The sequence below is a fragment of the Tripterygium wilfordii genome, chromosome 15, assembly GCF_013401445.1.
Source record: "Tripterygium wilfordii isolate XIE 37 chromosome 15, ASM1340144v1, whole genome shotgun sequence".
NCBI lineage: Eukaryota > Viridiplantae > Streptophyta > Magnoliopsida > Celastrales > Celastraceae > Tripterygium > Tripterygium wilfordii.
The window spans coordinates 2,374,640-2,388,390 of NC_052246.1; the positions used below are offsets into that span (position 1 = coordinate 2,374,640).

Consider the following 13,751-nt stretch of genomic DNA (forward strand, 5'->3'; position numbering starts at 1 on the left):
GCAAGCTAATTTTTTTTTTAATCGCAAATAAAAAAAATAATGATACTCATGATAATAAGCGCAAGCTTTATCTAAAACAAATATAAAAAAAGGAAAAATTAAAAGGATAGAAATGAAATCAACTACCCACTCAACATTATTTAATTTTCTTTCATCACCGGATTCCAAACAAAGCAAACAATATTAATATTTTAATTACAAAAATAGTTGTTAACGTCTATAATTCAATATTCATATATTATTATATTAAAAAAATGTCAATTTAAATAATGAAAACCTAATTTTTATCCTTCAACTTTTTTTAGAAAAATGAAAATGACTCTTTCATCTCAGTTTTTCATAATCTGAATTCTGAAATTAAACAAACAAACCCAGATTTCAGTCCAGAATTTCTGGGTAAATCAGCTTCTCTTCAGTCTTCAAGCTCTTGGTGAGCTGCTTTTCAATTCTACTGTCTCTATTTTTTTTCTACTTTTTTTTTTTTTGCTTCTGGGTTTTATTTAAAATTTTCGTTCTTCAAAAGTCAAAATTTTGATTTTAATTCAAAAAAATTATGCATGATTGGTAATTACAGCTTAAAATCCAAATGAATTTTTTGATATTTTTCTGAAAAAATTAACGAAGTAAAAAAACATTTTTAGGGTTTAAGGATGGAACCAGCAACAGCAAGTAGTGGTGGTGGGGTTACAGTGGCGGGATCTGATGTTCCATCGGACTTCCATGTGGCTCCAAGGTCCGAAAACCCGAACCCGTCCCCTGGATCCGCTCAGCCACGGTCGGCGGCGCCTCCACTGCCGACACCTAATGCGGCAGCGCCAGCGATGCCTGTGAAGAAGAAGAGAGGCAGACCCAGGAAATATGGACCAGACGGCTCCGCCACGTTGCCCCTATCTCCGAAGCCGATATCTTCTGCAGCACCGCCTCCCGTTATTGATTTCTCCACAGAGAAGCGTCAGAAGGTGAAGCCAGCGAATTCCGTTAGCAAGACAAAATTTGAAATGGAGAATCTAGGTAATGACTTGCAAGCTTTTTGTATCTATACCCTTTTGATTTCTATCTGATTTTGCGTTTTGATTTCTGTCTGATTTTGGAAACTTTGCGTCTTGGTACCGTATGTATAGTGTATATATTGGGGTCTATATACGTGGGTCCTGACTGGATGCTTCCCGTTGAGCTATTTATGTGTGTGGTTTGGGGGTATTTGTATTGGTAAAGATAGAATCTTGTTGTTATGGTGGTTAAGAGAATCATGGAAGCAACCATTTCCAAGTACCTCCTAAAAGTCTGCAGGTGACGGTGAATAGAATTGGACCAAAGAACCATGTCGTCCAGATGCTGACTGTATGTAGCGAAAATAGGGGAAGAGAAGATTTGGTTTGAGAATTGAGAGTACTATTATTGGTGCATAGTTGTTGGTGTTTGTGATGTCAGTTTTGGTCTTTTGGAAGTTCCTACGTCGTGTGATTATACTTTCTGCCAACTGGGTGTCAATAGGATGTTAGCTTTGACTTCTCTGTATCAGCCCTCCTTTTGTGTTGGTTGGCTGGTCTTCTATCTCAGTATAGCTTATTTGGGTGGGTTGGCTGGTCTTCTATCTCAGTATAGCTTAGCTTACAAGCACAAGGTTAATCCTCATTGCTTTATGTAAACGCACTGGCTTTGAGAGTCCCACGTGAAAATGGAGAACCCTGTCATAGTCAATGAAGCATGCAGTGTCTATATTTTTTGTTACTTTCCATACATCTCACGAAGAAAATAGTAGGGTTCTATGCTCATTCTGCATGTTATATTTGTGTCGAATTTTATCTTTATTTGGAGCCGACATGCGGTGTATAATAACTTCAAGTGGATTGGTTTTCACTTGATATCATATGCTGATAAAGAAAACTTTTGAAGAAACTAATGATCATTATAAGAACAATTTGTATGGTCATTTATGTGCATGGCCTTGAAAATTTGAGAGCGGCAGGGGGCATTGTAGGCTTTTTGTTCTGCCAAGCTTTACGAGAAACTGTCATCATTCTTTTCAATTTCGAATTTCTCTTTTACACTGTATTGTTATCATTCTATGGAATAGAACCAACGTGTTTGAAATTGGAACCCGACACTATACCACCAGGCCACCTTAGCCCCTGATAGTAGGATACATCTTATCACCCATGCTGCAAGTCTTTCGATCTCTGCCTCTTTGTTTACTTGATTTCCAATGATTAATATAGGACATTAATGCATATGATATGTTCAGTTTGATTCTACTAAGCACTCCCATTAGCAATGTTTATGATGATTTTGATGAATTTAATACCATTGCTTTATGACACTGTTTACAAAGTTATGTTGAAAATAGTGGATGCTTTCGTTGCTCAATTTTGTTCCCTTTTATGACTCATTGTTTTTACCTTTTATTTTAATTTAGACGTGATTAAGGGCCCGTCACAAAAATCAGAAAGTTATTGAGGTCTTTTGTCTCCTAGTAAGAATTTGAATATAACTAAGGCCTGCCTGATGGTTGAGTGGCCGGATGCTTACCATCCCTTCCCAAGAAGCAGGGTTGAACTAACATGTACCAACAAATTTCTTTTTGAATGTAATTAGCAGTTACTAGATTTTAGACTGATCAGCATCACTGGGTTCTTTTACTATATATTGGCACCTCAGATAGGAAAAGGTTATTCTTTTTATGAAGGAGACTTGTTGCCTTGTTAATAAATGTCGTGATGATATTATTGCCCATGCTCTATAGGTAAGTGTTCATCTTGCTGTATTTGTTCTTGTAGGAGAATGGGTTGCTTGCCCTGTTGGTGCAAATTTCACACCCCACATCATCACAGTTAATTCTGGTGAGGTATGTGTTTACATGGCCTGCATCCATTTGAATTTAGGCCCTTTTTGTTGTCACAAAACACTAACTTATGAAGTATAATGCCAACGTCGTACTTTTTACATTAGAGTGATTGAGATGAGTTTCCTTCACCCAAAAAGAATCGGCTTTTGCACTTTTTTTTTTACAAATTCTCAAAATGTAGTGATGTCCTGGGAAATTAGTTAGTTCAAAGAAGAGTGAAAAGAAGGAAAAAACAACTCTATGTTTCTCTATGTATACTTTTATAGGTACTTTGTAGTACTTCATAGTATTTGGATGGCTTAATGATACAAAGCACAATTGTTCCGGTGGTTTTAGGATGTTACTATGAAGATCATATCATTTTCTCAGCAAGGGCCTCGGGCTATATGCGTTCTCTGTGCAAATGGTGTGATTTCCAGCGTTACGCTTCGTCAGCCTGATTCTTCTGGTGGTACATTGACGTATGAGGTGATTCATATCATCCTTTCTCAGAAACAAATTGTTTAACCCTGGCCGAATTGTGATTGCTTTGGTGAAGCATCTTGTCTTTCGTATGCAGTTTTCTGGATCATCTTAGTGTGCAGCTGTTTGTTCCCATTAAAGCCTTCAGTATTTTATTTATAACTTTTTTGCTTAGACACCGTCACCATGTAGAGTATTTTTTTGGGAACAATACACAGTGAGTAGACAACAATGATCAAGTTTCAATTTTTATAATTAATTTCACAAATTGAACCCGGTTTGTGATGTGTGGTATCTATTTGTTCATTCTGTATTTGACTTTCAATCAGGGTCGTTTTGAGATCCTCTCTCTGTCTGGGTCATTTATGCCCAACGAAAGCGGTGGAACAAGGAGCAGAACTGGTGGCATGAGTGTTTCATTGGCAAGTCCAGATGGACGCGTTGTCGGTGGTGGAGTTGCTGGTTTACTTGTCGCTGCTAGTCCTGTGCAGGTTCTGCCATTCTTTTCTCTCATCCCCATCCCCATCCCCCGCCAAAAAAATCTATCTTTTATATGATACATGTTACAGTTTGGTCCTCGGAAATAGAGTGGGACAGGGATTCTGATAGTTCTCCTTTCGTGCATATGGTGCAGGTTGTCATTGGCAGTTTTCTGGCAGGGAACCAGCATGAGCAGAAGCAAAAGAAACCGAAACAAGACTTCATATCAACTGCCGCACCCACTGCTGCTGTCCCTATCTCCAGTGCTGATCCAAGATCGAACCTCTCACCTTCTCCATTCCAGGGAGACAATTGGTCTTCTTTGCCATCAGATTCAAGGAATAAACCGACTGACATTAATGCATCGGGAGTTTTAACATAAAGGGTGTAATCTTACTGTGAATTAGGAGGCTTTACAATGACGAAATCGGCGACCAAACTCCCTTGTTGTTCTGTGTGTGTGATTTATCCAGAGACTACATTTTTCTGTAGGATTTTAGTTGGTTAGGATATTAGGAATCCCTTTGCCATTGTTGTGGTGTCATGTAGAATTTTTCATGTAATATCTAAATCCAGGGTTTCCTTTCTCATGAATGATGAATTCTTATATGAAAATGGGTTTTTGCTTATATATGCTTTCATGGTGCCTTATTTCATTCTTCTAAAGATCAACCTCTAATACACGTGGTTGAAATATTTTTTTGTAAAGGTCACTGAACCTTAATTTTCCCAAACATCTAAACATTTTGCTAAAATTAAAAGGCCCAAAAGTTTAAAATTTTAATGACTGCTCCAGGTCTTGTTTTAAATTTTTTACCAAATAATGAAATGAATAACTTTCTTTATAGGCAACACCCTAAATGGCATATTAATAAATTATGAGATATTCAATGAATATACAAGGTAACTATATATTTCTCAACGATATTTCAAAAATATATGGTAACTATATATGACGCAGAAACAATTGCTTGTGATGTGAAATTGTGAATTATTCAGAAATCTATATACATTATAAATAGTAATCCACCATTGAATTTTAATATTGAAGAAGACAACTGAATAAGGAGACAATATTCAGTATTCTAAGATCATGTCTGGAGGTATTTTTTTATGGCATATTCATATTCATATTCAAAATCTTAATCAATGGAAATTAATCTTATTGTAATCTTGTTATTGTAGGAAGAATTTCAGGCTCAAGATATAGAAATCATATCATAACTGTTAATCCTGGAGAGGTTTGTGTTAATCAATTATGACTTCTGTCCATTTGAATCAATTGAAAACTTTATGATTTTTTTTTTATTAATAAGAGTGATTAGAATTAATAAAAAATTAATTTATTGTGATTTTAGGATGCATCCGCGAAGATTCTATCTTTTTCTCTACAAAGTGGTGAAGCTATATGTATCAATTCTGCTTATGGTGTAATTTCGAGCGTCAAGATTCTACCAACTGCTTCAACTGGAGAAACAATTACATATGAGGTTACATTTACTCAAAATAAAAATTTGATATAACTTGTTAGACTGAAAAATGTACCAAAGAAAGACAATATATTGGGTACCCGTTGAGAGATCGGGCCATATGTTATTATTGTCACGTGGTTTTGGCCAAACTTTCTATCTCACAATTCTCCTACTTTCTTCCTCTCATCCCTCTCAAATTCTTCAAATTGTAATATAATTAAGATTTAAGATTTAGTTAAACTCTTGGATTTGGTACCTAATCTAATCAGGGTCATTTCGAGATATTAAGCTTGTCCGGTTCTCTTGTTCCCATCACCAACGGGGGAGAATATGAGCAATCGGGTGGCATCAACATTACGTTCTCAAGACCAAATGGGCATTTGTGCGGTGGCGCCGTCGCTGGAGTAATAAGAGCCGCCACTGCAGTCAAGGTAGTGCTACTTACAATTCAGTATTTCATTTTTTTTTCCATTAAGATGCTAACTTTGTATTTTTCATTGTCTTTGGATCAGGTTCACGTGAGCAGTTTTGTGTTAGGGAACCAGCCTTAGTACATCAATGGGAGGGCCCGGGTACAGAGCCTACTAGAAAGATTGGGATTGAACTAAGGAGATGTTTCAAAGTATGAAATAGTAATTTTATTTTGGTTAAAAAAAAAAATACTGGCATATATCATGTTTATGTGGTTGCCAGTTCAAAATAAAGTTAAAAATGATTCGAGAACTACGAATAGTTCAAATGATACTCATATCTATAATATCTCATAGATATCTCGAGTTCGAACCTCTCTCATCACAAGCAACATTTAATAGATTGTTTAAATGAATTTATGCCTTTCAGAAGTCCTCCATCACGTGGTTGTGAATTTTGCCAACGGTTGGAGTCCAGACTTCCATTCAAAATTCCTAACAGATCAACTCATTGTACAAAAAGAACTATGAACTTTAACAACATTGTAAAATCAAGTAGCTACGAGTCGATTCGGAGGGTAGAAAATAGTAATACTGAACTAACCAAGACCTATTCCTGTATCTTTGGGAGGAGCAAGCTTTTAGTTGAAAACGAGAAAAGCTGACAATGTCACTTACCTTCAACAAATAAACCAGTCAGGCGAGCAAAGAAACATATGAAATGAACCAGAGCAGAGCAAACCAACCTTCTCAACAGGCTGTCCTGTGTTCTTTGCCAACTCTTTGTAAAGATAATCTCTGATTCTAAGAAGCTCGTCTGCTTCATTACGAATGTCATCAGCCTGTTCCAGGAATGTCATAGATCGATGATAATTAATATGGTTGAGAATGAACGATAAAGGCATCTTTCACAGCATCTCAAGGCGAGATTACACTCAGTCATACCTGACCACGAGCAGCACCAGCTGGAGCTTGCAGGGCAATCCTTGAAAGTGGCATGGCCATACGACTTCCCTTTACACACATAGTCACACAAGAAAATTGTGAGGTGGACTATCAAAATTTGAGTCATCTTGGTATTGTGCATTCAGTTACACAACAATTTTACAGAAAATAGAAGAATACTCTTCCGCTGAACTATAAATAATGATAATAAGAAAAGAATTAACTCTAATGTAACAAGCTTTATCCTAATTATACATATTTAGACTGCAAGTAGAGTAAACACTTTCACCCAACAAGATGCATAAAAAAAGGTAAACAACTCCCATGCTAAAGGCTCCTACACTGGGCCGGGTCTAGGTTGCACCACAACAACTCTACCACTGTGCCACATGTTCTCCTGTCAAAAAGGTAAAAACTCTCATGCACAAGGTTCCTTGCTTCCTGCAATGAGGGGGGTCAGGGATAGGTAGGACGTACGCAAATCTTACCAACCACATAATATGTGGAGAGGCTATTTTCATCCCACAAGATACATGTAAAAAAAAAACAGAGAGAGGCAATAATAGTTGTAATAAAGGTCATCCACTGCAAGCCATCTCTTTGAATTCACCAAATTCTTAGACACAAGGGGTCAACTCCCCCACACACCATGGCACAGTTTACATTTTTTGCTCACCATTTACTAGATGGGTAAAGGTAATTTTCTTAATCCAGGTTCTAGAGGCATACAATCATTACCTTTTCCCCACCTGCAACAAGAAAGCCTGCTAGATTATAAGCAAAGCCCACACAATAGGTAGAAACAGGATTCTTCAGGCTCTTCATAGTGTCGTAGACAGCCAGGGTTGGAGCAAGCTGCAAATAAACTAATTCTTTTTAAAAAGACAGATAAAGAAGTAATAATTGAATTAAGCAAATTTGGCTCGCAATGAACTCACATCTCCCCCAGGACCATTGATGTATATAGAACTTCTTGTTATCTTCAAGACTGTCTAGGTATAACATTGTTGCCAGTACTTGGTTACTAAACTCCTCATCTATTTCTTGTCCAATGAAGATAACACGCTCCCGGTACTTTATGCATGATTTCAAGCCGTATAATACATCCATGTCAATACATCAAGCCTACAATTACTAAATAAGTCCAAAAACATTTACTAATAAGAAAGGTTGATCAAGAACTTGCCATAAAACTAGTTTTTATAACTTACAAGGGCATTCCACAGATCAACCCATTGCCAAGTACCCTCACCAGGTGTCCTATACGGGACTTGTGGTGTTCCTACCGGCATCATTGTAATTCTTATCGCGTTAGGTTTGCGATTCCTGTAGATGTAGAAATATATCATGTACAAGGCTAATTTGCAAGCCAAATAGCTTCATATCATTTTTAATCATAATGGTTTTGATTATGTATTTTCTACTTTCCAAAAAAATAAGACTTGGGTAACTTGACCAAAAGAATCCACTATTATAAATGCCCTCAATCATGGTAAATGTGGAGCAGACTGCAAGCATTAGCCACTGGAAACATTCTCACCACATATTGTGTGGGGTAAAATCTGCGAACATGTGCCTGACAGCGAGAGCCTTTGCACAGGAGTTGTCTACATTTTTTTTGAAACGCAACTACTGCTAAGGGACAAGAAACAATTATTTTGCTGTTTTCGGTACTTAGCTAATTACTATGTCATATGGTTAGCACCCAACGATTTTGAGTGTACCACCAGTGACTGGACATTGGAAGAAGAGCATCAAAACCCAATTTATAAAAGCGTAATCCCACCCTTCTTGTATTGTCTTAAGGAGGTATTACATCTCAACTGCGTAGAATTCTAAATTCGGATTCATCAATAATGAAACAGAAACGCGTATATCATGAACTATTTCCCAAGCTAGAAATTTTAACAGCACAAAGAAGACTCTCAAATAAGTATTTGTAACTTCTAATTGATTCGATTCTACTATAACATCAATTATTTGTCAACCCAAACAACAAATTGCATTTCGACTAAAAAATACACAAAAACAAATTTTTTACCTGAAATGGAGGCTCTTATGAACTCGTTTAAATAATTCCGCAGTCAAATTAGGTCTACAACTTGCAAATGGAACTAGAGAGATAGAGAGAGAAATGAGCAACATATCAAAGCTTCAGCCCGGCATAATGGTTGCTCCCACAACTGCACAAAATAAACACCCACCGATCACCAAACAACATCGAACTTACAAAATTGAAAGAAAAAATTGTATTTCATACGCATATTGGATGAGGAAGAGGAGAAAAAACCTGAGAGAAGACTGATGAAGGTTTGCATTAAGAGAGAGTACCATTAGAGAGTGAGAGCGAAATAGAGCGAGGTGTTTATTCTTTCTGGTTATACTGGAATGCACGACGAAAGGGGTTTGAGTGGATTAGGGAGTAAGAATCGAATGTTGTCGGTCCTATAATAACGAATTAGATGGGATTACTTCGAACGTTGGATCAAAGGATGGAGAAAAATATAGTTGGTTTGGTTGGTTTTGTCATCCCGTTCCGAGCCGTTAACGGCATAATCCACTGAAGTGTTTGAAGGACTTAAAAAATTAAAATAGGAAACATTAGGGGCAAGATGGAAAATTCACTACAAAATCTAAACTAGGGTTTTAAATCAGGCATGCCGTTATACAGCCGAACTGAGTCAAAGCACCAGGAATCCGCTCCCAACCGCAAGCCTCCTTTGTAGAAGATCTGAAAAATGGTAACTTTAAGCTTCGGTCACGCGCAGTTTTTTTTCTTTTGTTTTCTTTATAGTTTTTCTTTTTCACCTTTTCTGTGGAAACAGTTGTCATGCTTAATTTCTTAGAAATTCCACGAAAACATAAGAAGTAATGGAAAATCGAATGATTGTATTTTCGTTTTGGGTTTCTTTCCTTATCTATATAGCAGATATAATGTGAAGAGTCGAAGAAGAAGAGCGAATTCTACTTGTAGTGTCTGAATGATATTTCTGTACTGTGGTCAAGACAAATGCATAATTTTGATTGGTACCAATGCTAGAAATGATGCCATGGCTCCATTTGGGGGCAGAACATTTGCCTGGGTGAATGATCTTTTCAGTGCAATGGTTGAGATAGATATCAATGCTAGAGATTATGTCATGGAGGATATAATATAAGTAAATTGGTTTAATTATGTTCAAGTAATATTACCCTAGATCTACAAGATTCTCCTTTTGGTGGGGATTGATTATTTTGTAGGCATATGTGGGTGGCACTTGAATTATGGCTTTCATTATCTCTATTGCTTCCAAGAGAATCTGACATATAGAAGAATTTTAATTGCCCCTCATAGCTGCTGGAGTTGGATTTATAGACTTACTACGATGTATATTTATTCACTTGAGAGTTGAGACTTGATTTACCTAGGAATTTAGGTTTCAAACTCAATGTTATATAGTGGTTCAGTGATAGTTTGTCAAAGCTTCGCTGTCACTAATGCTTATACTTCATAATTTTGATATTTTTCTCATCCTACTCTTTAAACCTCGAAATGAACATGGGATACTTACCTAGCGTTTGCTCAGGTTGGCTGGTTAAGTAAATGGTGCACTCCCACCTTTAAAGGATTCTTGTATTGTTATTTGCTGTACCTGTTTGGTGTTCAGTTTAGTTTAATAGAAGTTTTATTTGCAGGGATACTAATATCTGATTATATAGTGGTAGTGTGAGAGGTTTCATTTGAATAGTTGTGCTTCTTATTGAATTTTTACCACCTTTTTGTGGATGGTAGACTTCAATTCTTAGCTTGTTAATTTTTTATTTTTCTGATAAACAGCCGAAGCAAATCCACGAAATCAAGGATTTCCTCTTGACGGCAAGGAGGAAGGATGCTCGTTCTGTGAAGATCAAGAGGAGTAAGGATGTTGTTAAGTTCAAGGTTCGATGCTCTAGGTACCTGTATACACTCTGTGTATTTGACACGGAAAAGGCTGACAAGTTGAAGCAGTCTCTTCCTCCAGGTAGATTTACTATTCCTGTCAAATATATATTCTTGTCTGGGAGTGTAATAGAAACATATGGTTGATGATCATTGTTTTTTTTTTTGGAGCAAACACTTGCTATCATATTCTTAATATGATCTGGCTTTCAAATTACTCATAACCTGGAGGGAATCAACTGAGTTTTTCCGCTTTATGATGCATGGTTGACATCAGCTCACTTCTAGCTATTTACTCACTTGTTTTGCTTGTAGGTTTGAGCGTGCAAGATCTGTGAAGAAATTGCTAGAGTTACCGAGTTTTTGAAGCGTATTGAGTTGTCGAGATATTCTATTTTATAACTATTTTATGAAATTTATATGTGTTGGATTAAGTAGACTGGAATTGTTTTTATCCCTACATGTTTATCTGACTAATTTACTCAATTTACGCTTCTTTTTTCATTTGGGTTGTTCTGGTGCACATTGTTTCATACTTTCATTCATTGGAGGGGATTAATATGTTCTGACCGAAGTGGGGTTCCTACCATTGAGGTGCCACATATATCATTCTGAATTTGCCACACCCCGCACATATAACGCTTTTAAATTGTATTTATGGGTTGTGATTAGCTTTAAACCGACTTCTTAGACACTCGACTCAAAAGTTTACAAAGCCATATTCGTGTTCACAATATGTATTTTTAAGCTAGGAGCCTAGGAAAGCTCATGCAATTGAAAAAATGGGAGTAAAAACCATCTCCATCTAATACAAGCGAGCGTCAAGACGGTTCCACAGGCAATTTCAGAAAGAGTGCCCAATTTGCGCCAGATAAAATTAATACCACCCGTTGCATACTGTGGGTGGCCACTCGTTACTCACCCACATGAAAGTTGAAAAACAAAATATAAGCTTGACCACAGGTACAGATATACATTTGTTTATATCATTGCTAACCCTTACATTGAGCTCGAGCGAGTACTGATGCTGTCACTTAGCTGTTCCGGGAAACAAAATATGGTTAAGCAGGTTTCTCATAGGAATTTTGGTCCCTGAACTCGGAAATAGCACTCCGGATCATTACAGCCACCTGGGGTTGAACAAAGAGGTGAGTGCTATCCAAGATGTGTATAATGAACCTCTGGGAAGCCGGTAGAGAAGCATTCAGGCTGATAATGAACTGTGCCATGGGTATGTCACTGCAATACAAAGAAGAGCTCTTCAGCTTGGACATGTGCTAACAATAGATATCATGGTTATACAATGCTTGGGACCTGTCCATGCAAATAGGTTAAATCAACAACTTCCAGTTATCACACCTATGGTATACTCATCACCATCAGAAATAGCAAATTGTGAATTCTCTACATATACTAGATTGGAAATATGTGCTTGTTAGTTGTTTCACCTATTAATTTTATGATATGGGAACCCGCAATCACTACCCATCGGTTGTGCATTGGTAAACCTATGGGTCCGCGCAATAGCCCGCAAACCACGTGTGCCAGGCAAGCACATGGTAATTCCATGTACGGACTCGGTAGAAATTGAAATCACGACCTCCAAAGAAAGAAGTCCCCCTCTTAATCAGTTAGGCTAAGAGTTGATACACTAAATGTTGCACACAACTACTGGACTCCTACTGAGATGAAGCTAACCTCCAAACTAACAAAGGGGAGCTGAACTAAAAAGGAAACACATAGATGATATGTTAAAAAGAAGTTATACTGCGAAAGCTCATCATCACCATCAAACCCTTAATGCCAAAAACCTGGGGATGCCTAAATAAATATATGATAAAAGTTATGTAGAGTTCAATAAGCTTTTTTTTTCCAAAGCTCAAAGTCGAATATTCTTTCAACAAAATAAGCACTTGCACTTCTCATATTCTTCTATGCTAGAGTCTTTTACAGCTTCAATGGACGTAAAATCGCTCATAACGTGAATCACACAATTATCTCATTAATGATATATATGCAGAAGTACCAATAATAGAAGTTCAGGATATATATATACCAGGAAATGAAGAGTCCTTTAGTAGCATTAACCATCCTGTATTAGGAATGCTAGAACTTTGACCTGCAACAAGAAAATCATATAAAACATGAGAGAAGAGCATTGCCAAATAAAAACTATCCGCAATCCACAGTTCACAGAGATACTTTCCACAAAAGAGCAGAAAGGTCCCTGCCACTCAACTGTGTACCAAATTTGCTTTCACATATCATCCAAAATAGTTTCAGATATTCGGTCTTGCTTTCCAACTTGAAGTAACAATTAAGTAATAACATTAGACTAAGATTCAGGTTTCGTTTGAGCTGAACTGGAGGACATTCTATTGGTTGTTTGGGAAAACCAAGAATTGGATCTTGTCAATCAACTCTCTCTTAAATCATGATTTTTCTTGGATTAAGCCACCGCACCCTAATTCTCATATTCCCCAATCTTCAATAAAAAGTTCAAAAATGGAAGTAGTTTCAGATATTTGTACAGATTAGCTTATGCCAAGCCTTAATGTATATAGGTTATTATTTAGGTCGTTGATGCAGTCACTTGTGCTAATCTTATCTTATCATCCACATTGTTGAACTATATACAAACGCGATGATCCAATAACAATTTGCGACAAGAAAAAAATCGAAAACTACAGCAACAATAAAAGCTCAATCGATTTTCAAAATCAAACATCCCCTCAACAAATGGAATTATTTTCCAAAGAAAATCTATAAAGAATTCAAATAACACCAGAATTCTACGAACCTACTCTTTGAATTGACGAAATACCTGATAGATGGAAGAAAAACAAAGGGAGATCAGAAACCGTCGTTAGCCCTCGCAAATAACGAATCAGAGTAAACGGATTTGAAGCAACAAGTGATAAGCTATTAGGAGCACCGTCTCGGGAGAACACCGGGGGCTACGTCGCTGCGACCTGCGAGAAGATTTGGTGAAGTAGACAAGTGACGGAGTCGCATAATCACATCGACTGGGTTGGGTTAACGTTTTTTTGGGTATTATACTTAAATAGTTTGGGCTTTTCGCCTCTTGGGCTACTAAATACCATCAATTGTTAATTTAACTAATTATTTTAAATTAATTAAAACATAATTAATTAATTATAGTTTTTAATTCATAAATTTACAGCGTTAGACCGACACTTAGAAGTTATAAACCAATA

At 36.9% G+C, this 13,751-nt stretch overlaps 4 protein-coding genes and 1 pseudogene across 4 annotated transcripts; 3 read left to right on the forward strand and 2 right to left on the reverse strand.

The window, feature by feature from the left end:
• The first annotated feature begins 270 nt into the window (after positions 1–270).
• Positions 271–4,417, forward strand: LOC120016052 (AT-hook motif nuclear-localized protein 1-like). Its single transcript, XM_038868626.1, has 6 exons — positions 271–430; positions 642–1,011; positions 2,778–2,845; positions 3,182–3,313; positions 3,637–3,798; positions 3,942–4,417. The coding sequence occupies exons 2-6, from the start codon at positions 651–653 to the stop codon at positions 4,167–4,169; spliced, it is 951 nt and encodes a 316-aa protein (XP_038724554.1). The 5' UTR covers positions 271–430; positions 642–650; the 3' UTR covers positions 4,170–4,417.
• Positions 4,418–4,880: 463 nt separating this feature from the next.
• On the forward strand, positions 4,881–6,123 carry LOC120016776 (AT-hook motif nuclear-localized protein 1-like). Its single transcript, XM_038869692.1, has 6 exons — positions 4,881–4,890; positions 4,973–5,028; positions 5,146–5,277; positions 5,529–5,690; positions 5,786–5,881; positions 6,100–6,123. Exons 1-6 carry the CDS (start codon positions 4,881–4,883, stop codon positions 6,121–6,123), a joined length of 480 nt encoding a protein of 159 aa, XP_038725620.1.
• Positions 6,095–8,835, reverse strand: LOC120016777 (annotated as a pseudogene).
• Positions 8,836–9,254: 419 nt separating this feature from the next.
• Positions 9,255–11,037, forward strand: LOC120016129 (60S ribosomal protein L38). Its single transcript, XM_038868751.1, has 3 exons — positions 9,255–9,355; positions 10,432–10,615; positions 10,849–11,037. The coding sequence occupies exons 1-3, from the start codon at positions 9,353–9,355 to the stop codon at positions 10,869–10,871; spliced, it is 210 nt and encodes a 69-aa protein (XP_038724679.1). The 5' UTR covers positions 9,255–9,352; the 3' UTR covers positions 10,872–11,037.
• Positions 11,038–11,375: 338 nt separating this feature from the next.
• Positions 11,376–13,577, reverse strand: LOC120016128 (general transcription and DNA repair factor IIH subunit TFB5-like). The gene is made up of 3 exons (XM_038868750.1): positions 13,358–13,577; positions 12,590–12,652; positions 11,376–11,772 (listed from the first exon to the last, which is right to left on the reverse strand). The coding sequence occupies exons 2-3, from the start codon at positions 12,622–12,624 to the stop codon at positions 11,595–11,597; spliced, it is 213 nt and encodes a 70-aa protein (XP_038724678.1). The 5' UTR covers positions 12,625–12,652; positions 13,358–13,577; the 3' UTR covers positions 11,376–11,594.
• Between the last annotated feature and the right edge of the window lie 174 nt (positions 13,578–13,751).